Here is a 25,227-nt window from a genome sequence, read left to right on the forward strand (position 1 = left end):
TTTTTCTCCCCCTTCAAATGAGTGGGATGCAGTCACTCCCTGACTTGAGAGCCTTCCAATCCCAAATGCGTCCAGTCCCCACCTCCACCACCCACCCCCTCCCCACAAACCCGTCCAGGCCTGCCAGGTGTGTGGAGAACCCCTTGCTACCTGACCTATCCCGACCCACCCCCCTAGAAACTTCAGGCCTGGGTGCAGGCAGGGCCACTTTCCAGATGGGAAGACTGGCTTCCCAGCTCTGCGGCTGGGCCTTGTCCTGTGGGAGCCCCTCTCCCCAATCCCAGTGGCTGACAAGGGGCGGCAGCCCCTACCTGCAGACATTACTCAGAGGCGGCCAGGGGTCAGTTTTCTGCCTTCATCTTTTAATGGCCAGTGCGGTATAGTTAGTGGACAGATGGCGGACGGGACACAGAGGGGCAGGCAGTCGCAGCTGTGCTGGGTGTGAAGGGGCAGACCATCCTCCCCTGGAAAAGCCCATCTTTGGCAGGACACTCGGGATCCCCTCAGCTCGGCCAACCTGGGGCACTGGAAGGTCCAGGCTGGGGTGAAACCCCTACCCTACTTGTCAGGGACTCACGCCGCCTCGGGCCTTGCTGGATGGGATCAAGACACAAGTCAAGAGTTGACTTCAATCAGGATTGTGGGGGCTGCAAAGTAGGAGGTGAGGGTCACAAACTGTCCTCTTCCTGTATCACAGATAGGTAGAGAAGCCAGAAAGGTGACGGGGGGCCTGGGTCAGATCTGTGGCTTCAGGTGGGTGCAGGGTGTGTGAGGGGGTCTGGGCGTGGGGTGGAGGTGCCCATGCCAGCACAGACTGTGGTCTGACACCATTCAGACCCAGGGCTACAACTCCTCCAGAGCAAATGTTTTGTTTAAGGCTGGGGGGGAGGGGAGAGGCCTACGGGGTGACAAGGCTGGGGCTGGCCCTCTCCTCTGAGGTTTGTAAGGAGGGGCTGGGTCAGGTGCTATGCACAGTGTGAGTGGGACCACAGGACCTTCAAAGCTGATCTGAGGATAGGGGTCGCTAGAAGGGACACGCTGGTGGTCTGCTCTCCTGGGGGGGGATGACCGTGAGTGACCTCACAGAGCACTGGCCTGGCTAGAGCTGGGACCACTGGGCACAGATAGAGGGCAAGCAGTAGGTGTGAGACAGGACGAGGAGCACAGTGCTGGGCGGAACCCCTGGTGGCCAACATCTCCCCGGCCTCCACCAACCCTAACTCGGCAGAACCCTGGGGCCACAGTGACGGGCGGTTGGACCTAGGGGGTGGTGTTATTGACATGGGGAGGAGGCCAGGGCTCCACAGGCACTGCAGGCGGGGGCGGCAAGGGGGCCTCAGGCCTTGGGGCCCCTGCTGGGGGCCTCAGCAGCCCTTCCTGGGCAGGCTGGGCCCGCTGGCTCAGAGGCCGGCAGAGAAGGAAATGTTGGTGGTGGAGGTGTGGAAGCAGGTGCTGTGCGTGTCCCGGGTGAGGCTGTAGGTGCAGTAGGCCACGGCGGAGCCCAGTGTCAGCCCTGTCATGTAGGACACGGTCATGGTGTTCCCTGCGGACAAGACCAGATCTGAGCTGATGGGGGGGGGGGAGGGGAGCATGGGCAGCGAGCAGCCCTCGCAGGACCACAGCAGCCACATCCACCTGGACAAACCCGGAACCCACGAGGATGAACCCGGTGGCCCCTTGAAAAAGGGCTGGAGCTGAAGTCTTGGCTTCCCAGGTGTGAAGTGGGTACCAGGTGCCAGCTCCTGGGGAGGGGGCTGTCCAAGGACTGTTATGTGCAGGAAATCCCAGGCACTGCCTGCTTCTCTTTATCTCCAGTCTCCTGTCTCCAACTGCTTCATTGTCATGGACAATTTGGGATGTCCAAGGGGCTTCTGGAGCCTACTGTGTCTGGAACCCAACTCTGGCACCCTTTCCCCACCAAAACCCCCTCCCCATCTCAGCTGACGGCAATCCAACCTTCTTGCTCTGAGTGGCAGGCCCCAAACTTGGGAGTCCTTCTTGACCCCCTGTCCCTTTCTCACCCCCTAGTGGGTTAGTGGGCCTTGTGGGCTCTACCGTCAAAACAGATTGAGAATGTAGCACCTTCTTCCAGGCAGGCCCCCTCCCACCTCCACGGCCCCCACTGCTGCTTCTGCCCCAGGGCCTTGACACATGCTCTTCCCGTGTACGTCACGGGCTCTCTACCACCTCCAGATCTTTGCTGAAGTCACCTCCTCAGTGAAGCCTTCCTTCCAGGCTGCACTGCTTACATTGTGAACCCCCCACCTTGACTCCTCCATCCCATTTCTCTGCTTTATTTTTCTCTGTCGTTCTTTGTTATTTGTCTGTCACCTCTGGACTATCAGCCCCAGAAGCACAGGGATCATTGTTTTGTCACCATTGCGTCCCCAGCACCTAGTCCAACACCTGGCACACAGCAGGGCCGTACCAGGTAGTTGTGGAATGAAGGAGTAAGTGACTGATGAACGTCCTCACACCTCCGAACTCCCTGAGGTTGACTTGGCCCCTGGAACCCAAATGTGCCTTCTGGCTGTGTGGCCTTGCCTGCTATGGGCCTCGGTTTCCCTGCCTGGCAGCGCAGCACTGATGGTCCTGAGGAGTCCACTGGGCGGGCTGGGTGCTGGACGAGCGGGGCTTACCTGCCAGCTCCCGCTGCTTGGGGCCCACTTTGCCAGCCGCCAGGATCATGGGCACACTGCCGAAGTAGCCGTTACTGATGCCCATGAGCAGGGAGAAGACGCAGGGCCAGGCTGGGTGGCGGAGGGCGGGCGTCCCGCTGGGGTAGACACACAGGATGAAGAGAGGGATGAAGATGACACGCAGGCAGGAGCAGGCCAGCAGGTGAGTGCCCCGCCAGTCCATGGGCAGGGCCGCCAGGATCTGTGGGCGGGAGCCAGGCACGTGGGCCCTCACCTCCCCCAAGCCCACGCCCTTCGCGTCCCCACTGCAGCCTCCAGACGCACACCCTGTTCCAGGACATTCCTGACTCGGGCCACCTCAGGATGTGGATGTCCTTTCCCAGCTTTGTCCACAAAAACCCACCAAACCCAGTACTGCTGTGTGCCCAACACCCATTGGAATGCGGCACGGCCCCATTCAATCCTCACAGACCCCTCACGGGGTGGGCTCTGAGAAACAAGGGTGCCGAGGCTCAGGGGGTCAGGGCCCCTCACACCTACTCACACAGCAGGAAGTAGAAGGATCAGGTGTTGAGCCCACTTGCTTCCTCTCAAAGCATACATGCAAGTTTCTCGGACCTCTCAGCTGTGTGAGCTCAGGCAAATGGCTTCCCCTCTCTGAGCCTCACGTTCTCCATTCACATAGACAAGGCCCATGGCAGGACTGGCCCAGACCGACAGCTTTGATCTTCCTCCAGCGCTGACCCGACCTCACCCTGTACTCATAGCACAAGACGCTCTGCCCAGATTCTTGTGACCCCTTGAGCCATTGCTAGGCGCCTCTGCCTCTTTGGGGTACTTCACTGCTTGCACCTGTGCTGTCAGAGACCCATTAACCAATGGCGTGGGCCTCCCAGACACAGCTGATACTCCAGGGCTGGCCTGGGGAGTCTATCAGGGCCACTCTCCACAGCTCTGGTCTCAGCTACTTGGCTTCCGCACCCAGGAGCCACGCAATTCCTCAGCTCAGGGCCTGCCCCTCCTTGCCCCCCTCCTCCCACGGCTCCTGTTGTGCGGGGTGTCTGGCGGGGCGGCCTGCGGGGTCTCTGCTCCCGCTCCCCACATAAGAACGCAGGACATGGTGAGGCCAAAAAGGAACACCCACGGAGCCATAGGTAGGGAAGTCATACCACTATGGTCTCACTGGAGGCTGGGTTTACACGTGTGACCTGCTGTCCGCTTTGCTGCCAACCGACCAACTGTCCTCGACTCTCCTTACTCTCCTTCAGTCTCCTCCTTCACTCTCCTCGGCTCCCCTCCGTAGCCGCGGCAGTTATATCAGTGGCCAATGGCTCAATGGCCACAGCTGATGGCCAACCAGCCACAGCTGACGGCCATCTACAATCCGAGCCAGCACCCCTCCACATGAGGCTGAGAGCCTGGAAACTGCTCTCTGGGGCTCTGTCCCCACACTCCTATAGTGGGCTGCAGCCCCCACCTATAGTGTCCTCTCCCCCTTCCCCGAGACAGGGGCGGAACGGCAGCCCACCTTGCCCACGAAGTCAGAGAGGTTGAACACGGCCATGATGAGGATGGGCAGCCACTCGCCCAGGACACAGTGGCGAATCTCGGACTCAAGACCCGGGAACAGGCACAGCGTGATAAAGTAGGTCACAGCGATGGACAGCATGTCGGCCCAGATGACACGGGCCACCACGTAGCGATGCAGCAGCAGGGCTGTGGGCGGCGGGCTGGGGGTCAGGGGCAGAACCCTGCAGAGCCTCTGCCCACTGCCAGCCTGAGCACCCCCATGTCAGACGGGATGACTGGGGCCCGGGGGTGCAGGAGTGCCTGTGGCACTGCTGTGAGCTCGGGGCCCAGCCCGCCCACCTCTGAAGGAGGGCCAGCTCCGCTTGACTCGTGGCTGAGGCACGTCAAAGCGCGTGTAGACGCCCCTGCCACTGGTGACCACCTCGTGGGCTGGGCTGTCCTTTGGGGACCTGCTGTTGGCCAGGGCTGGGCCTTGGTTCTCCTGGAGGGAGGACGGAGCGGGATGGGGTTAGGTGGGGGCCCTGCACGGCCCCTGGCCTCCCCGGCTTCCTCAGTGCCTCTCACGCACAGACAGAAGCCCCACCCAGACTCAGGCCTTGCAGCTGTTCCCTGCCCCCCATGCCCTTCCCGGGCATGTTCACATTGCCCCCTCCTCACGGCGCAGGTATCCGCCCAGAAGCCACGCCTTGAGAAATCTCCCTGATCAGTAAGGGGGGCCCCAGTTTCTGTCCTTTCCCAGTGTGGGCCTTGTCACAGCATGCCGCCCCGTGCCCGTCTCCAGGTCTTTGGGCTCCAAGCACGGTGTCTCTGGCTCACTGCAGTGTCACCAGCCGAGGGCCTGGGTGACTACCTGGCTCTCCCTGCCCTGCCCTTCACGTGACCCAGCCCTCATAAGCCTCACCTGCAGGTGCCCTCAGGACTCCCCACACTTGCCATCCCTGGGCTCTCTGGGGACTATGCGGCCCTGCCGCCACCAGAGGGTGCCCAGGTCCCCAGGATGGCACCAGGAGGGCTTGAGGGTGCTCAGGCAACAGCCCAGTAGGGCCTCAGGCCACATATAGGGGCCGTCATATCCAGCTGGGACTTAGGCCACATATAGGGGCCATCCCAGCCAGGTGGGACTCAGGCTACAGACGTATGTTGCTACCAAGGGATGAAACCTTGGTCCGCAGAATGAAGGTGGCCCTGTGGGAAGGAGCCCGAGACCACAGCCTGAGGGGGCCGCTCTGGGACAGCTCAGCTGGGACCGGGAAAGGTGGTGCCCGGGCTCCTTCCCTGATGTTGTGGCAAAGACACAGGTGGGGACTTACGAAGTGGACGTCCCCGGTGCTGACATCATGGTGCACGCGGTAGCCGGCTCTGTGGCCGTGGCGGCTGTTGCGGGGCCGCACGGTGTGGTAGAGCACGAAGCGGCTGCGCCGTACCAGCAGGTGCAGCAGGAAGCAGAGCAGCTCGAGGCCAGCGGAGGCCAGGAAGAAGATAAGTGTGCTGGCGTGCTCGTCGGGCAGCAGCAGCTTGGTGAGGATGCGGCTCAGGGAGACCATTACGCCGGCCGTGCCTACGAGGGGCGGGCGGTGGGCCTGGGGACCCCACTCAGCCCCGCCCAGCCCCCGACACACAACACAGAATGTGCCCACCCTCCCTGGCACTGCTGCTGCTCACTGCCCCTTAGGAGCATTTATTGGGTGCCTGCTGAGGACAGTGAAGGTGACTGTGTGGGCCCTGCCTTCCTGGGGCTCAGTGGGAGAATGCAAACAAGTGAGAGAAACCCCGACAGTGCTTGATGGCAGAGGCAGCAGAGACTGTCCCCCCAGGGGACAAGCATCCCAGCAGGGGTGGGCAGGAGCTCTGTGTGCCCGTTTGAGGAGCTGAAAGGAAGGTGGGGGTGGGCTGCCTGGGCAGCACTCCTGACCCTGGCCTGTCCAGGCATGGAAGGAAGATTGGGGACATCTAGACGCAGGTGCTTCAAGGAGTAGGGCCCTCGTGCATACGGCCCGGCTAATGGTGGTGCTGTCCCAGGTCAGAGGGACTGGGGGGGGGGCACGAGGGGTAGTCGGCCCCCTAGACCAGGGGCTGGGGCAAAGAATCAGCCTGCAGGGCAAGTCCAAGGCTGCTGGGTAAGTTCTGGGTTTGAGCACAGGGTGCCATTCACTGAGCGTGGGCGGGTGGGCTTTGGGAAGTGAGAAGCCACTTGGGCGTGCCGGGCAGCGGTGGCTCCTGGGTCTGGCAATCCAAGGAGAGCTTGGTACTGGGATATGGCACTGACATCATGAGTCTAGGTGGACTTACCCCTGCCACTGACACACAGACACACGGAATGCACACCCCACGCAGGCAGAGGGCCTGCCAAGACACTAGAGCCATGCTCAGAGGCACGTGCTTCTCACATCACAAAAGTCGCCGTCCCCAACCAGGCAGGCCCAGAGTTTGTGAGCTCGGCCTTAATCTGGGGCACATCATGGGGGTTCCCCAGGAAGAGCCCAGGCAGCCCAGCACCCCCTCCTGGGGTCTGCAGATACTCACTCTCGCCCGTCATCACCCCCTGGGTGTACCTCTTCGGCAGCATGCCCGTGTACCCGTAGAAGCTGGATTGCTGCACTTGAGAGAAGAGAGGAATAACTGTGACAACACATCACCTGTCCACTGGGAATGAAATTCCAAACTTTGAGAACACTGTGTTACCACCACAGACGTTAATACCACCAGGGGCAGAGGGACTGGGTCCAACCCCCCTGCAGAGCGTGGCGGAAACAGCACTGCCTACCAAATGGTGCATGTACTGCCTTCCACGTGCCCACCTTGGGGCCAGCCAGGCACCTTGACTAGTTCTGGCCCATGAAACATGAGCAAAAATGACACATGTCACTTCTGGACGAGGTAGAGCAAAGGCTGCAAGGACTTCCATCTTTCTTTCACCCAATGGCAGTGACTGAAGAGGCCATGTGTTACACAGACGGGGCCGCTAGCAGCTTGAGTCCCTGAGTGACTGTGTGGAGTCCCATCAATGCACGGACACAAAGCCAAGAGCCAGAAATAAGTCTTGTTTTTTGAAGCCACTGAGATTTCTGGGCTCATTTGTTACTGCAGCATAAGCTCTCACCCTCACCCACACAGACAAGTCCAGGGAAAATGAGCATGCACTGCTCACAGCCCACCGTCGAGCAAGTCCCTGCCTAGATGTCGACCCTGAGCAGGGCTGGCACACTTGGATTTCCTGGTCCCTACCAGCATTTGTCTTTTTAACAAAATAGAACAGAACAGACCTGAGTACACTGTCTGGACTGAGGCTATTTCAGGAAGCCTTGATTTCATTTGTACTAAAAGGCTTCCTGGAGGAGGTGCTGTTAGGGCTGGATATCACCATGGAGAGGAGTGGGGAAGGACAGCACCAAGCCCGGCTCGTCTCATGTAGTATGTCCCACGCAGGTGAACGGGGCTTGGGTGGTATGGGCACCGAGGGCACTTAGGGGCTCAGCATGCCCCCCACCCCCGCCCTGTCTCTACCTGTGCAGCCAAAGGCCACGGTGCCCACAGCAATCAGATTGATGGCGTAAGCCTGGTCCCGAGAGAAGAGCTGAAGCCACACATCACAGATGCTGATAAAGAGGAGGGGGCCCAAGGCCAAGAGGTAGCCTGTGGGGGGAGAGGCCAGAGGGGGACAGTGAGCGGTGGGCTGGGGATCCACTCATCTACCCCCCTCGTACAGCCAGGTCTGGGGTGCCCTCTCTCTGCCATCCTCCTTGATCCTCGGAAAGTTGGGGATACCTTAGGGGTCTAAGAGGGCATCTGGAAGGTTCCTGGAGGAGGCGCTGTTTGAGCTGGGCCTTGAAGCTGGATGTCGCAATAGAGAGGAATGGGAAATGGAGAGCAGACTAGGCTGAGGGAGAGCTTGGGCCCTGGAATGATGTGGGATACACAAAAGCCTGCCCAGGGGCAAATAACATGCTCCCGTGTGGTGCAGCCACCACGGGCCTGACCCTGCTTTCACACACTGAACCCCATAACATTCCTAGGCGGTGTCCCCATTCTACAGACAAAGGGAGTGAGGGGCAGGGACCCGGGGGGTGGCTGAGAGCTGGGAGCCCGGGGCGGGGGCGGTGTACCGGTGGTGATCCTGGCATGCAGGCTCAGCCTCTCCACCAGCGCATTGTTCAGCAGCACAGCCACCAGTGCCACCAAGATGTACGTGAGGCTCATGTCAAACACAATTGAGGTACCTGTGGGGGGCCAGCCAGCAGCAGATGCTCAGGGGAAGCCCCCACCCTCTACCTGCCCCACCAGGTGCTGCCTCCTCACGTTGAACCTTGGCTGATCCAGCCACCGTCACCAAGGCCACTACAGTTAAAATCACCAGGGCCACCATCCACTTCTAGGGCTATGGCTGCCAGGGCCACAGCCCCATGATCTCTACTGTCACACTGAGGGCCCAGAGAGGGTGAGTGGCTGCCCTGAGATCACTCAGCAATTCACAGCTGAGCCAGGATAGGATCCCCGAGCAAGGTCCTGCCTATAGGGTTTCTAGAAGGTGGAGGCCAGTGCTGAGTGTGCCGGGAAGCCTCTGATGGCAGAGTGTGGCTGTGGGGGACCCACCTGGGAACTTGTGATGCAGGTAGTCCACGTCGGTGATGAAGCTATTGTACGGCAGCAGGAAGCCCACGCCAGCCAGCAGCATCGCAAAGTAGATGGCGTGGTAGCGGTCATCGGGCACCGGCTCCTCCGCTGCTCAACCCGAGACACCAGGGGAGAAGGGGGCAAGCTGTCACGGCCACGGGCACTGCACCAGGGCTGCTACCATGGCACCTACCATCCACACCACAGACATGGCATCCCACCATCCCATGCCACCATTCACCTGTCACAGCCACCAGAACCACTGCCACCATGGCCACCATCAGTTGGCCACCACCACCATTTCCAAACCACCAAAGCCCTCATCAAAAGTCACCAGACACTATGGTCACTGTCACCATAGCACTCACCATCATGACCACCGTCACATATCCATGGTCCATTGTCACCGTGGCCACTCCACTGTGCCCACCAGCATCATGGCTGCCATGACTGGCTTCCATCCCTTCCCACAGCCATGGTTGCCAATGCCACTGCATGATGGCCATGATCATCACTGCCATAGCTGCTGCCCTCACCTGCACAGCCACAACCACCACCAGTATCACAGCCACCATCACCATGGCCACTACAGTTAAAATCACCAGGGCCACCATCTACTTCTATAGCCACGGTGGCCAGGGCCACTGCCCCATGATCTCTACTGCCACGCCTGCCAGAGTCTGGCACCATGGGGATGGGCTCAGGGCTGGCACGTCCATGCACATGGTGGCAGGGAGGTTATCCCAACCCCACAGCAGAACTCCACTCCCTATCTGCGAAGAGAGAGTCGGAACCTGGGAATAAGACCCTGTTTCTGAGCCTGAAGTGGTACTAGTATAAACCAGAACCACCCCCAAATGAGCTATCACTCTGGGGGTGGGGGGAGCAAGTGCCGGGGACAGTCCTAAGCAATGTTTTGTGGATTCTGTTGCAACTGCATTGAGAGCGGCACCGGGATGAGGTGACCAGGGCCCAGAGACAATGGCTTGCCTGAGGCCCCTGAGCAGAGGAATGGGAGCTGGGGTTGAACCCAAATCTGCCGGATTCCGGCCCCACATGATGCCCACCCTGCAAATCTGATCTCACAGGCAATTGGCTATTTCCTCAATGTGGGGAAACCAAGGTTCAGAGAGATCGAGACACTCGCCCAAGTTCACACAGCTGGGACAAAAACCAAACCTTTGAACCTCACGTCAGTCCTCCTCCTTTCAGGTACTTTCGCATCTCCACTGAAGTGAGGCATAGCTTGCTTTGGCCAATGAATGTGACCGAAGTGACCTGTGTCACTTCAGATAGAAGTTTTATGCACTGGTTAGTGCATGAGTCACCATGTGCCTTCCACCTGCCCAGGAGTCACAGAAGCATACGTTCAGAGGGCACCTCCTCAGCCTGGCTCTGTGACCTGTACTGGATATGCGGCATTAGGCTGAAGGCGCAGAGGTGGTGAGTTTGGTTGTTAACTGCCTCAGACCTAATCGATCCCGACACACGCTGCCTCCCTTGATCAATGGCCCGGATCCCCCACGGCTCCCAAGGGCCAGACACATACCTCACCCGCACCCTCACTCACCACAGTCTGTGAAAATCGGGGCACCCCTGGCCCTACCACCCTGGCCCAGAGCTGCCCTGGCTGCTGCCTCCTCCTCCTCCAGCTGGCAGCTGTCGAAGCTGAAGCTTGTCATCACTCTCCTGTCCGGCGTGCCCGCCATGCTGGGCTCCTTGAGGCGCTGGCTACCTACAGAGCCCATGGCGGCCTGTGCTGTGGAGAGAGGAGGCAGGCTGAGGGAGCAAGAAGGGGACCCCCACCCCACTGCCAAGCTGCCAAGCCTGCACCCCTGCAGAGCGTTTTGAAACAGCGTGATGGAGCACACAAACCTAAGCAGACGAGTGACGTCCCACGATTTGTGTCTGAAGAAGCCTGCCCTCACTGCCGTGGCAAGCAGTGTCGCAGGCCTGCGTGAGGGTGGCAGCAGTGGGCATGGACAGAGAGACGGAGCAGAGGAATATCGTGGAGGTGGAATGCTGAGACTCGGTGAGCAATCACCACAGACACTACCGAACACTCTCTGTGCCAGCGCTGTGTCCAAGTGTCCCACACACCATTTCCCTCTGGGAGGAGGGGCCGATATTCACCCATCTTACAGACCAGGAGAGCGAGGGTTAGAGGGTGGACAAGCCCCTTGCCCCATCACCCTGCTCTCACAGGCAGTAAGCGGTGGAGCCCCTACCCAAACCCAGGCCTGTGGACACGCTGAGCCATCATGGCCCCGTGTGGGGGCCAACCATCTTCAGGGACAGCAAGTCCTTCCTTTGGTCTTGCCTCAGTTTCTCTTGCTTCAATTCAAATCGGCTAGCTCTTCTCTTTGGAAAGGAAGGAGTTAATTGCTTCGTGATGAACAAACACCCCTCCTGTGTGGGTAACCCTGTGTGTCTACGTGTGTTTTTTCCCCTACAACATTTATCAATTTGTTTTTCTAATTACCTTATTCATTTGTCTGATTGCAAAAAGGATACATGCTCACTGTAGAGAATATGAGACACAGAGCGGGGACACTGTACCAACGGGCGCCAAGTGTGGCATCTCTGCTTCACCCCCACCCCCGCCCCCCGCAAGGATGTGTGGGACACCCTATGGAAGAAGCCGGGGGAGGACCCCACATGCCCAGAGTTCCTCTGATTCTCTCTGAGGTTGGGCCACAGCTATGCTCATGGCCCCTCTTCTGCCTGCTTGTTTCATCTCATTTCCTCCAGCCCTCCTGCCTCTGTTTACCCATTCCCCGCCTCCAGCAGGTTACCGAGCACCTCCCCCAGCCCTGTGTTTCCCCCTTTCCTGGCTCTCCACAGACTTTTTATTGGAACCTGGGAGCCCAGAGCCATCCCTGCTTCCAGGCTGCTCCTGCAGACTTGGGAGATTCTGCCTCTGCCAGCTGGGGGCTGACCGATTGGTGGGCACCCATGAGCGGTGAAGAGGTGGGGGCTTCTCCTGGGAAGCCAGAACGTAACCCCCCTTTCAGTCCCAGTGCTCTTCCTCTGAGCCCCCAGCCCCAGGCCTCCTACATCTGGAGCTGGGGGACACAGAGTAGGACTTAGGACAGAGCTTGGCCTGGATTTGAATGACAGTGGCCTTGGGCAGGATCCCGCACTCGATGCCTGGAGACCCTTGGTGGCCCATCCAGCCTCCCTCTGTCTGCACATACCAGGGGCACTAGGACAATGGAACGCCCCTCCTCATGACCTGCTCAGGACGGGAGTGGGAGCCCAGCCCTGGAGGACATCCGCACCCCGACTCCCTGGGCCTGTGTGCAGCAAAGGCTCTGGAGATGCAGTGCCCAGATACGCCTGGCCTCCATGTGAGGTTTCCAGCGGGCTGAGAGGCCACGCCACCCGGGACGGCGGACGTGCTCAGCATCCAGCCAGGAGGTGGCCCCACTGCTCCCTCCGGCTCAGTGATGAGGCAGACAGCTGCCACCCACACCAGCCACTCCAGCCACTGTCCCCATGTGCTCCTACAGGCTCCCTCCTGGAGGTGGGGGCTCTGGCTCCCCCTGCCGCGGCCCCATGGCCCCCAGAAGTCACTGGCCTGAGCAGAGGCCAGGCCACACAGAATGGTGAGGCAGAGGTGTGCACTGAGGAGTCACCCCCATGTCCCTCCCCAGACCTCTCATGGTCCACACCAGCAGCACAGAGCCTCAGATCGCCCACCCACAGCCTACCCGTCCTCCTATGGTATCTCCCTTTAATTAAAATGTAAGGACATGCACATGTTCTTAAAGATCTGCGTGCTCTGGGCTCTCTTCTCCCCCTCCCACCCTGCCGGGACCCCTCGGTGCCCATCCTGGGGAGCAACTGAAAAGACTCAGCACATTTCTTTGGCCCACAGGTCAGCCCTTGGGCCTCAGTTCCCCCATCTGCCTGTTGTGGACGAGGAGGGTGAGAGAGTACCTTACAAACGGGGTGATAGTTAGGAAAGTCTGCACACAGGAAGTACTCAGCAGTCACACATGCCACCACTTCAGGGCACTGCTGGGGACCAAGAGATCCCCCAACCCCAGCAGTCCTGAAAAACAGCTAATGTCCCCACTTTGCAGAAAGGGCAACTGAGGCACAGAGAGCGAAGTCTAGGGGTCACACGGCTCATATTGGAGCCCCAGCCAGGTTGACTACCTTTGGCTCCCCTTATTTCAGCTGTAACCGAGTGGACATTTGTTCCGAATGTGCCCCTTAGGGCACTGTGGAGGTGCCGGGCATCTGGACCTCAAGGCCAGGCTGACCCTCAGGGGCTGTGCTCCATCTCCAGACTGCGCCCCTACAGAGGGGACAAGGGAACCTAAATTCTATGTGGAAATCCAGCCTGAGGGCCTTCCTCAGGCCTCACACTCCTGGTGGGCCAGGGCCCTGGCCGTGGACGTTCTCGGACGGCCCCGGGCCCCTGTGCCCAGGTGCCTAGGCCAGCTTACGAGTTCTCTGCTGCTCTTTCCATAGCCAAGCCTTCTAGACTGCCCCAACACCTCCTGGTTGGTTCTGCCCACCGGAAAGTGCATTTCAAGACCCTCCAGCCACCCCCTTTCTGGAGCCCAGGAGGACACTGACTGCACTGGCCACAGGCACTGCCTGAGGGCTGGGGCAGCTGGGTCACCCTCCCAGTCTTGGTTCCCGCAGCTTCCAGACACTGTCAGCCTGCCTTCCCCCCACCCCCCCCAGCCCCCTTCTGCCTGCCCCGACCAAAGTTGGTCCCCAGGCCTGAGCTCCTAGGCCAGGGACAGACTCTGGGGTTCACTGCGAGGTGACCCCCCCAGCACAGGCCCCGCCTTGTCTGTCCAGCGGCTTTTCCAAGAGCTAGGAGGGGGCTTGCTGGGGGAAGGCGTGAGATGGGGTGGAGGGAGTTCCAGGGAGGAACTTCAGGTGGAAGGACCCTTAGGACGCTGGGGAGAAGGAGTGGTGCCAAGCCCCGTGCCCCTTCCCGGGTATAAGTCCTGGGCTCGCAGATGGGCTGGTGAAGGGCTGGCCCGGTCCGGATGCTGGAAGGGTCGTGGGTGGGAGTCTTCTCTTCCCGGGACAGGGGTGGGGTGGGGGGGCTCGGGGTCCCTAGGGTCACGTGCCCGCGCCCCTGGACGCGGCGGCCCGAGCCGGCGCGGAGTGGGGCCGCGCGCGCGCCGCAGACAAAGGCTCCGACAGGTCCCCGCATCTCGTCCCGTTTCCGCCCCCGCCCACCACCTCCGCGATGACTGCTTACCTCTGCCCCGCCCGGCCCGGGGGTCCTCGGCGCGCCCTAGCCGGTCCGCGCCTGCACCCCCCGCGCCGGGACCCCTGGGCGCCCGCGTCCCGGCCCGCTGCGCCCTGCGCTCCCCACCCCGCGCCCCGCCTTGGGCCGGGCGCCGCTGGCGTCCTCCGTGGGTCCGGGTCCGCTGGCCCCCGGGTCGGCGAGCACGTCCGGGGGGCGCAGCGGCAGCGGCGAGCACAGCCAGGGCCACCGCGCTCCGCCCCCCGCGCGGAGCCCCGCCCCGCTCGCCTGCCCTCCTCCTCCCATTCCCCCCATCCCCCCCCATCCGGCTCCCTCCGCAGAGGCTGGGGCGAGGGTGAGACCCCTGCAGAAGTCGTGGCCGGGCTTAGCGGCCCCGGCGACCCTGAGGTGACCTGCAGCTGATCTAGCCCCAAATCTAGCCACCCCCAAATACCCTACCCTCCGCCTTGGTGCCCAGGCCTATACTACCCTGCCACCCCATCCCTGGGTCCTCTGGGAGGAGGCTTAAGGCGCCATGCTGGGTTGTGGGTGGGACAAGTCTTTAGGGTAACCAGACTCAGTTTTGAAGGATCAGCAGGAGTCCGTGAGCTGGAGATCATGCGGGTTCCGGCCAGGTCCAGGGGCTGCAGCAGCTCCCTTGCCTGGGTCCCACCCTGTGCCCCAGTCCCTGGGCCAGGGCCTGTCCGTGGGAATCAGGCAAGTCCCCTTCCCACCCAGTACTGAGTCACCAGGGTGGGATCAACACAGACATCTGTCAGAGCATGTGCGGGGCCCCTACCTGGAGGCCCTCCCCTCAGTTTCCACCACACTAGCTCTTCCTGCCTTGAGACCCTCTTGGGCATCAACCATGGAGGCCGCAGAGATACTTCTGCCCACAGCTGTGGCCGGCACCTTTTCTCAATGTCATGCCCATAACTTCTAAAAGACTGGACCTGGGGCGGACAGGTGGCTCAGTTGTTTAGAGCGCGAGCTCTGGGCAATGGGGCTGCCGGTTCGATTCCCACATGGGCCAGCGAGCTGTGGCCTCCACAACTAGAATGAGTCAATGAGCTGCCGCTCAGTTCCCCGGTGGCCAGATGGCTCAGTTGGCTGGAGCACGTGGGCTTTCAACCACAAGGTTGCCGGTTCAACTCCCACAAGGGATTGTGGGCAACTAAGGTTGAACACAGCACCTTAAGCTGAGCTGCACCCTCCACAACTAAGATTGAAAGGACAACAACTTGACTTGGAAAAATCCTGGAAGTACACACTGCTCCCCAATAAAGTCCTGTTCCCCTTCCCCAATAAAAAAAACAAAAAGAAAAAAAACAAAACTGGATGTTCCTGGAGAGCAAAGCCTGCTTTATTTCTCTCTGGATCCTCAGTGCTCAATGGAGTACCTGGCATACAGCAGGAGCCAAATATGTGTATGAAGGGTGGATTGAACTGGGTGCTGAGAAAATCTGTGTTGAGTGAAGTACTGAGATGGTGCAGATGTGCCCTCAGGGGTGGGATGTGTCCCCTGCCTTTCTTCTATTGTCCTTTGGGCCAGGGGACATGGCCAGTTGATCCATGTCATTAATCTTAGTTACTGAGCCTGATGGTTCATGGGCCTGGAGCTTTGAAAGGGCCTATGTGGGAAGCCATGTCAAGCTGTCCTGGGTGTGAATAAAACTTATTCAGTGTGTGTGACACACGGTTCTAGATGCAGGGGACACATTGGGATCCCTGCCCCTATGGGGTTTCAGTCCAATGGGGGACACTGGCAGTATACAAGTACAGTCATTTCAGGAAGCGTCAGATGCCTGGAAGACAGTAAGACAGAGTGATGGGACAGACCACGGTGTGTGGCTGTGGGCAAGGTGGTGGACATTACATGATGGTCAGGGAAGGCCGCTCTGGGAAGGTGACACTTGAGCTGAGAGACCTGATACGGAAAGGCACCTGTTGTGGAGACGTTTGTGACGAGGGTGTTCTGGGCAGAGGGAGCAGCCAGAACCAAGTCCTGAGACCAGAAAAGTCTCATTATATTCAAGGACAGAAAGAAGACCAGTGTAGGGAGACAGGGGAAGGAGGAACTTATCTGGTGAGAGATGAGGGCGAGTGGTGGGCAGGCCAGCCCAAGGGCCAGCCCAAGGGGGTCTTGTTGGCAGTGGGGAGGCGCTGGGGTCCCTGGAGTGTTTTCATCGGAGGGAGCATGCTGTGACCTGGGTTTGGAAACCTAGGCGGCTGGTGGGAATGCAAATTGAAGCAACCCTTCTGGAAAGTAAATAGGCCTAAAAAACATGCTTACTCTTTGATCCAGAAAATGTAGCCCAAGGAGATAATTCTAGATACAGAAAAGGTTTCATATACAAAAATGTTCATCGTAAGAGCCAAACATTACAAACAGCCCCATCTCCCAAGAAGAGTGGGTAACATTCATCATGGTGGGGGACAGACAACACTGTTTCTTAGAAAAACTCAAGAAAACCAGTGGGATGATACGTAACCACACAGAGAAATCTGAAGTCACCACAAGGGTATATGGTTTTGAAGTATTTATAATAATGTGGAAAACTGACTGTGCGGGTGTTTAGTGACACAGGAACAGGAAATGAAAGGAAATACAAAAGATACTTTGCATACAAAAAAAATTGGAAAAAAAGTGGTAAAATGATTTTCTGGAAAATACAAATAACCAGTCAAACTGCTATTAGATGAAAAAGAAATCTAAATAGAGCAATTACTGGAGAGGAAATAGAGAAATTTGTTGAAGAACTACTTCTCTGCTCAAAACCCAGTCTTAGGCAGTTTTACAGGATTGCAGAATTCTACCAAACTTTTAAAGAGAGAGCCATAGTGTAACTTAAATATTCTACAGCACAGGGAAAAAGGAGAGAAGAATTTCCTAAACCCAACAAAGATTTTTCTAAGAAAATAACAGACCAGTCTCACCTGTGAATTTCAGTATAAAGTCCTGAATACAATATTAGCAGAACCCACCAGCGCATTAAAATAAAAATATCCTACAACACTCTGAATGCAAGATTGCCTCATGTAAAAATGCTATTAATATAACTCATCATATTAATTGGTCAAAGGAACAATCATCCAGCCATCTACTTAGATACTAAAAAGGCATTTGATAAAATACAACATCCATTCTGAATTTTTACAAAAACAGCCGAAGATGGATCAGTGGCCTTTTTTGTCCTGCCCGTCAAAAGGCACGTCTCTTTAAACACAGAAGCAAGACGTGGATGTCTGCTCTCAGCTCTGTTATTTAACCTTCTCCTCCTCCCGCCTTTGGAGTCCTAGCTGACATTATTAGACAAAGGAAAGAAATAAAATCTATAAAAATTGAAAAGAGGAGTTAAATTATTATGATTTGTAGGTGATAGGATATACAGCTAAAAGATCCAAGCTAGCCAAATGGAAACTTTTTAGGAGATTTCCACAGTCTTCCTACTTGGGCATGACAATTAGAAAAATGTAATGAAAGAAAAGATTAATATACAATGGCAGCAAAATAGATAAAATTCCCTGGAATATTCTTAATTAGAAATGTTCAATGTCCGTATGAAAACAAGATTTAAAAGGACATTAGAAAAACCCCTTTGTGAGGGAACCAGAGGAAGACAAGTTGTTCTTCCACAGGATGTCATTTCTTACTACAAGTGTGACCAAGATGTTATTTCTTACTAAATCAATTCCCTTATCTAACACCATCCCAGTAAAATCACCAGCAAGATGTCCTTCCTTTGGAAGTAGATAAACGGATTCTGAAATTCACATGGGAAAATGAATTTGCAAGAATGAGCCAAGAAAATACTGAAAGAGGAAGAGTAAGGAGGAGACACTAACGTGCTAGATACAGAGTATAAACAAAGCTTTCGCGTTTACAGCAGCATTTGCTAGATTTGATGAGATAAACCAATCGAGGGCACCGGATGTAGTTCCAGAAGTCAACCCAAATGCATGCACTAATAATGGTAGCTTTTCTTTCTTTTTTAAAAAAATAATGGTAGCTTTTCATATTAGTGGGAGAAAGATGGATTATTCTGTAAATGGTTTTTGCACCATTAGGTGACAATCTGAAAATAAAATAAAATTGAATCTCTACCTCATTCCTTATATCAAAACTGAAACCCAAAATAACAAAAAATAACAGCAAAAAAAAAAAAAATCCAGATTTTAGTTTTCGATAATCTTGTAGAAAGTTCTTTTTAAGCAAGACATAAAACTTACAAGCCACAAATGAAAAGACCACTAAATTTGACTGTTTCATAAAAATAGAAAATTCATTCACGGAAAAACCCATCATAAATGAAATGAAAGAGATGATGCCAAAGTGGGGAAATATTTGCAACACACAGACAGGGAGTGGGCTTACTTCCTTAATATGCAATGAGCACCTACGAATCAAAGAGAAGGAAACCAATTACCAATAGAAAAGATGATTCAAGTACAAGAATTGATAATTTACAAAAAAAGGAAACAGTGGCTTCATCATACAAAAAATTGCCCAACTCTACACCTGATAATAAAAGTACAGATTAAAACTACACTGAGAGGCCAGTTTTCTCCTAGAATATTGGCAAATCCAAAATATGTGAAGTCAGGCCAGGCAAGGTGAGGGCATGAGGCCCTCCCAGGCATCGCGGTGGGAGGGGAAGTTTACACAGCTTCTGTGGAAGGAAATTTGGCACGTCAATCAAAAAATGTAAATGCACACGTCATTTGTTCCATTCATTCTAGTTTTAAGAATTCATACGTTACACTTGCATATCTATTGAAATCTATATCCTCGGGATATTTGTTGCATTTTTGTAACAGTGAAAGTTTAGAAACAAACGTTCAGCAGCACAAAATGCAATCATTATAAGAATCAGGCAGTTCTACTCCTACTACTATGGAATAATTTACGACATACATTGTTTAGTGTTTCAAACAAGCAAGGTGCAGAAAAATGCGTGTGATGCCTAATTTTGTGTGTCAACTTGGTTGGGACACACACACACACACACACACACACACACACACGCAATAGGTTCTGTTTCTCTGGAGACCCGCCTGAATCAGTGTGTATAGCGCGAAACCATTAGTGTTAAAAAACGTGAGCACATGTGAGTGTGCCTGCCTGTACACAGCTGCTTTTGGAAGGGAACAGTGATTGAGTCTGAGAGGAGTTTGGGGGGTTGGGGTCACGGAAGGGACACTGATTTTTACTGTAGCCTATTGCACTCTCCGGATTTTTTAACAGTAAGTGGGAGAGGCAGGATACACCACTGTGCCGACTGTACGTTCTCTCTGCCTAGTGAAAAAGACTAGAAATGCAGCAAAATATTAACCAGTGGTCATCATTGAATGTGGGGACTGGACAGGCATCATCTTCCTTTCTCTTTTTCTACAGCAAGCCCACATCAGCTTGTTTGTAATGCTTTTCTCCACGCACACGTTTAGCATGAAGCACTAAAAATGTATTTGTGTGTGGAGACAGGTCTCTAGCTGGTAGGTCAAAGCTGAGTCTTGGGGCTCTGCAACCTGTGTGTTTACCACCAGTCACATCAGAGGTCTCTGTTGGGGGTGACCCAGAGGCGGAGCCAGGAAAGGGTTTTCTGTGGGGGTGCCGGGCGTGCGAGGAGCCTGGCCAGGCCTCACTGACAGCTACAGGACTCTGCTAATCAATGTGTGCCCTGCCACCCCTGTTAGCAACCCTCCTTTGGAAAAAAGCCATCTGCCAGGATAAAAAACGCAGCCAATTAAGGTCCCGTGTAATGAGCCAGTGACGGGCTGTGGCAAGGACAGAGGGAGGGGCCTGAAGCCATGCCTGTTCTGTCAATGGGGCTCGTGAAGGCATCCAGCTTGGTACAGGGAGAGTCTCATCACAGACAGAGGGAGCAGAGGGCTGCTACCGCCAGGGCCCGGGCACTGCTTTGTCCTTGTTTGGCAAGGGCCTCATGCTGTTCTAAATGGCTTCAGATGCCCCTGCCCCAAAGCACCTTTGGGTGGGATGGCCACCAGGGCCCCCCCTTGGTCTCTTAGCCTCCCCCACTATGCCCTCCAACCCACCCCCAAGGCAGGCAGAGTGAGCTTTCTGAAAGGTGTCCTTCTCCTGTTAACTTGCTCCCGTGATACCTGAGTGCTGGCAGGGCTAACCCAAAGCCCAGGTGTTCCCCCATTTCCTTCTACACACTCATTTTCGAGGAGTGGGCAGTAAGGGTAGTGCTTTACGCCCCACCAGCAGGATTCAGCTCACTCTGTTCAGTCCAAACTGATGTCATTTCTTTAAAAACTTGGTGGGCTTCCTGTGTATCAGATTAACCTTAGGTCAAAGCTGCACCCACAGATCTCTTTGAGACACCCTCTCTCTGTTTTGGGCTGTGGGGCAAGGCCCTTAAAGAACGAGAAAGCTCTCTATTCTAGCTGAGGGAGTCTAAGATGTCCACTTTTGAGATTCCGAGAAGTTTCTTCATGTAGCTGAGGGTTTTAATCACTGCCTTAACCACCTCTTTTACTCCTGACAGAGGCACCTTGAGATTTTGCTCAGCCCAGCACCATGTTGTTTTGGCAATACTCTATGTGGGATCTTTGCCTTGGGGTGAATCGTTTCCTGGGGGGCTCTTGGGTTTGTTGTTCCTGGTGGCCCATCCAACAAACCCCCAGTGTGTGGCCTTGTGCATGAATCGCAAGGGAGACACTTTGGGCCCAAGCTGAATTTTCTAGACTAGCTCCCACCACTGCAGTGACAACCACCAGCTGTCCACCCGTGTTCATCCCTTTCAAGGAACAGGGGCCACCCCAGACCACCATGGGCCACCATGGCCTGCCAAAGCGACTCAGTTTGGGGAGATGTGCCCCCCCAAAGACCAATGAGTGCATTGAGGCATTTTCTTGTCCCTTCCAGCTACGGAATGGGCTTGTTTTGTTTACGGGGAAAGAGGGACTCAAGATAAGCTTAAAAAAAAACTAATTGTCCACAAAAAGACATATACACGTTTTGTTCCTAGAAGTAGAAACCTGGAAACAGCCCAGGTACCTATCAAGAGGCCATAGTCAACCAGACGGGTCCATCCACCCCCAGAGCACCACTCAGCACTGAAAAGGAACACGCTGCAAATGTAGCAGCAGGGATGAATCTCAAATGTACTGAATGAAAAAGACAGACACAAGTTATTCACCGCCCTTTGTGTGGCCCCATTCAAAGGAAGTTCTAGACTAGGCAAGATGGTGCTCCCCTTGGGGAGGGTGGGGCATGTGGGAACCATCTGGGATGATGGTCATGCTCTACATCTTGACAGAGGTTTGCTTTGCGGGATGTGTCCATCTGTCAAAACTCAGCAATGGTCCCTTTAGATTTGTGTGTTTCACTGTTGGTAAATTTTCCCCCCAAAAAACAACAAAACCAAAAGCCAATATTGACCTCCAGCGAATGACAGCCACGTTTGGGGCTGAAGTGTACTGATGTCTGCAACGGACTTTGAACTGCACTGAGAAAGGTGAGACGGAGGGGTAGGTGGATGGGGCCCTCTCAGAAAGTAAGTAGAGCAACATGCACGCGGTGGGCACGTGGGTGTGCACTGCACACGTCTTTCGACTGTCCTTTATGTGACAATTCTCATAACAAAATGTTAGAGAGAAAGAAGAATAGAGGCGCGAGCAGTGCCCCCCACCCCTGCCCCCGGGTTCCCTGCTGCTCCAATGGGGCTAATGCCGGCCTTGGCGGCTGTGCCATCTGCTTCCTGCAGAGCTCAAACCTAATTATTCCTGACTTATTAACTTAAAGCCAATTATAATCTTCCCATCAACCTGTACATGCAGCCAAGAGCCAGACAGAGACAGGAGTGAGGGGGCCTGCTCAGGACCCAGCGGGGAGGGACAGGGAGCAGGCTGGCTGGGTGCGGAGGTCTCCGCAGGGCAGAGGGAAAGACGCTGCCATGGGGCACTGTGCAGGGCCAGCCAGCTGAACACACTGGGTGGGGCCGGGCCTCAGGGATCATGGAGGGCGACAGTCTCTAAGGCCTCAGTCTCCCCTGGTGAAAGCCTGTGCTCCTGATCTGAACAGAAAGGCTCCTGGAGCTGGACAAGCCCAGGCCCAGAGAGAAGGCTCCTCCTCGGGAAGCAGTCAGCCCCTGTCTGCTCATGCAGCTCAGCTCACTGCCCGCTGTCCTTCCATTCAAGCATCGTCAGACTCGGGAGAAAATGAGACCTAGCCATCTGGGCCAAAAGGCAGAATGAATGAACAAACAAAGCCCATGACCCTCTCCTAAGAGGGGCAAGGACGCCCGTGTGGTGCTGAGCAGGACGAGGTGGGGGTTGGCGTCATGGGCTCCAGCTAGGAGCGGGCTCTGGGCCAAGTGCCCAGGCTGCTCAAACCACACAGTGACTCTGCGGGGAAACTATTACAGAGGGGAGCTGAGGCTCGGAGATGTGGGAGGGCTTGCCCAAGTCACAAGGCGTGGCCAAGCATACTGGCCCCTCCTCAGCCAGCCCTGTCTGTCCTGCGGGTTATGCTGCCTGCTGGAAACCCCAGTCCCCAAGCCTGGAGATCAGGGGGAATCACACCCTAGGCCAGGCTTCCAGAACTGGGGGCCCCATATGTGGCCTTCTGGACCTCCACCCCTCAACACACCCAGCCCAGCCAGGAGGGGCCATAAAGGCCCCCAGCTGCTGGAGGCTAGCCCGAAAAATGCAGTTGCTTTTAGCAGGAAGAGCTCTTCATTATGGAAGAACTCTTCTGTGCATGCGGTTGGGGGGATGGGATCCTTGGGGACAGGTACGAGCTGCTGCCCCTGGAGCCCTGACCTCTCTCTCCACCTGCTCCAAACCCTTCCGTGCTCCTGCCCACCCTGGACCCTGTACCACCCTCTGCCCTCTGGTGTCTCCCCACCCACCCTCCTTGCCCCTCTCTGGAGGTAGCAGCCACACCCCATTCCCTACAGCTCTCCCCTCCCCCACCATGAGGGGACTACTTCCCAAGCTTTTACCCATGTGGTTCCCTCCACCTGGAGGGCCTGCCTGTCAGGGCACACACTCCCTCCACCTCACCACCTCCTACTCATTCCCAAAGTCTCAGTGCCCTAGCCCTCTCCTCCAGGAAGCCTCCCCTGGCTGCTGGGAGGGATGGCCCTGAGTCCTCACAGGGTGTCAGGCCTCACCTGAGGGAGGCTCCACGACACCCCATTTTGCAGACGAGGACGAGGTTCAGAGAGGCAAAGACACTTACCCAGCCCTCCTTCACTTACCTGAGGAGGGCTGGGTAAGTGAAAGGAGATGGGTGAGCGAGGGGGCAGGGTGAGGCCAGCCCATGGTCCGGCCCTCACTGTGCTGTCCGCAGACGAAGTGGGGAAGAGTGCCCAGACTCTCACAGATACCCCAGTTCCCCGAGCGCCCAACAGCAACTCATATTCTACTGCTCCGGAAATAGCACGCCCATTTCACAGGTGAGAAAACAGATGCCAGCGAGCAGGAGGGCCTGGCCCAAGGCTTCCCAGCCAGGCTCCAAGGGCGTGGCAGAGCCAGGGCTGAAGCCCAGGCCTGTCTGGACCCCAAGCCAGCGCCCTTCCTCTCACAGGTTGGCCGCTGAAGCTCATGGGCACACCTGGGCCTTACCTGGGGTTTTCCTGTGCTCCGTCTGCAGTCTCTCCAGGGCAATCAGAATTTTCTCGTCAGGCACGCTGTGCGAAGAAGCCTTTGTACTCTCTATTTACAAGAGGAGGCTTGTGAGCAAATTAGCAGGGTAACCAGGGAAAATGTTTGGTTTCCGTGGGTGGGAACTGGAGCCATCTGTTCCCAAGTGCTGAGAAAACACTGGAGCAGTCGCAGGAGCCACCCAGCCCAGCGGGGCTGCAGAGTGTTGGCTGGCACCACAGGCTGTGTGTCCCCGGCAGGGCGCTTGCCCTCTCTGGGCCTCAGGGGGCCTGTCCAGCCCTTGTGAGTCCAGAACGCTCCCTACTTGCCTCTGCTTTCCTCATGCTCCTTTCTCCGGGCTCCCAGACCAAGCCCCTCCCAGACATGCCAATGGGGTGAGAGGAGGGGGCAAGAACATGACAGTGCCAGCTTTGGGGTTTTACTTACCACTGGACTCATTTGTTCCCAAGCTGAAAATAGCTTTATAAGATGATAATTCATCAGTCCAGAAATTTGTGACACAGAACGGTAAACTGAGTGAGATACACGTTTCCTTGGGTGGAAAGCATCTGTCCGGAGGTCTCTCTGAGCAGCTTGCCACATCTGGGGTCTGTGAATGGGTGAGATGGTTGACTGCGATATTTCAGAGATTGAGAGGGAGATAGAGATGACAGACATTAGAGAGATACAGAGATGGAGAGAGAGACAGAGTAAGAAAGGTAGATAATAGACAGAGATAGATGGAGGGAGGGAGGCAGAGAACTGTCACCCAACCCGGGACCCTTCTGCTCTCAGACGGGCACATTCGTCATTCGTGTAACAGTGTGTTGGCTTGAGCTATAACTCTTGATGGTTTAGACCTGCGGGGTGTGGGCCTTTGGCCATTTGACCCTTGCCCCAGGCCCTGCAAATTCAGGGGCCAGCCTGACCCCAAGTTCCAAACTCGATACTTCGGTTCTGGGGTTTCGTCTGCCCACCGTCCCCCTGGAAGCCCTCCTGAGCTGTCAGAACACCAGCCGCATTGGTGGTTGTCATAATGACGGGCTGTGGCATCACGAAGTGGGGCCCGTGCCCAGGCGCAGGCTGCGTGCTGTGGGGCCGCTTCCCGCCCAGGAGGAGCCTGATATTGGCGGTTATTTGCTCCCTGAAAGGAGCTTATCTTGGCTGAATTCCCCTAATCCTTTTGGAGGATTAAAGAAACTCAGTGTGCGTGCCTTAATGCTGGTTAAGGATTTAATAGGCTTCCGCTGTCCAAGAGAAGCCTCACCACCTTGTTCTTGAGTGCCTGTGTGACCTTGCTCTGAGCTCTGTTCTTCCACAGTAAAGGAAGGGGTTGGTGTGCTCTGTGGTCCCTGAGATGTGTCTAGGGGTGGACTGTGCCGTAAGCCGTGGGTTTGGAGTGTCTCACTCCATCTGCGCCAGGGGGTGGGGGAAGACAGGGGTGTGAGCCATCAAGCAGGGGGCCAGTGCTGGAAACTGGAAGTTCCAGATCAGGTACTGGCAGGGCTGGTTCCTCCTGAGGCCTCCCTCCTTGGGCCTTGGGGTGTAGACGGCCGTCTTCTCCCTGTGTCCTCAGTGGTCGTCCCTCTGTGCCTGTCTGTGTCCTAATCTCCT

General features: G+C 56.2%; 1 protein-coding gene across 2 annotated transcripts; it reads right to left on the reverse strand.

Annotated features, from left to right (window-relative positions):
* Positions 1-342: 342 nt before the first annotated feature.
* Positions 343-23,706, reverse strand: SLC29A4 (solute carrier family 29 member 4). Of its 2 annotated transcripts, none has more exons than XM_081035812.1 (11): positions 23,596-23,706; positions 10,351-10,539; positions 8,760-8,888; positions 8,273-8,386; positions 7,674-7,802; positions 6,693-6,767; positions 5,480-5,727; positions 4,509-4,650; positions 4,168-4,355; positions 2,640-2,880; positions 343-1,543 (listed from the first exon to the last, which is right to left on the reverse strand). In XM_081035812.1, exons 2-11 carry the CDS (start codon positions 10,526-10,528, stop codon positions 1,401-1,403), a joined length of 1,587 nt encoding a protein of 528 aa, XP_080891938.1. In that variant the 5' UTR covers positions 10,529-10,539; positions 23,596-23,706; the 3' UTR covers positions 343-1,400. The 2 variants fall into 2 exon arrangements, with proteins under 2 accessions (XP_080891938.1, XP_080891939.1); XM_081035813.1 differs by lacking the exon at positions 23,596-23,706 and adding an exon at positions 14,014-14,210.
* Positions 23,707-25,227: the final 1,521 nt, after the last annotated feature.

Source organism: Rhinolophus hipposideros (assembly GCF_964194185.1).
Source record: "Rhinolophus hipposideros genome assembly, chromosome: 23".
Taxonomy (NCBI): Eukaryota; Metazoa; Chordata; class Mammalia; order Chiroptera; family Rhinolophidae; genus Rhinolophus; species Rhinolophus hipposideros.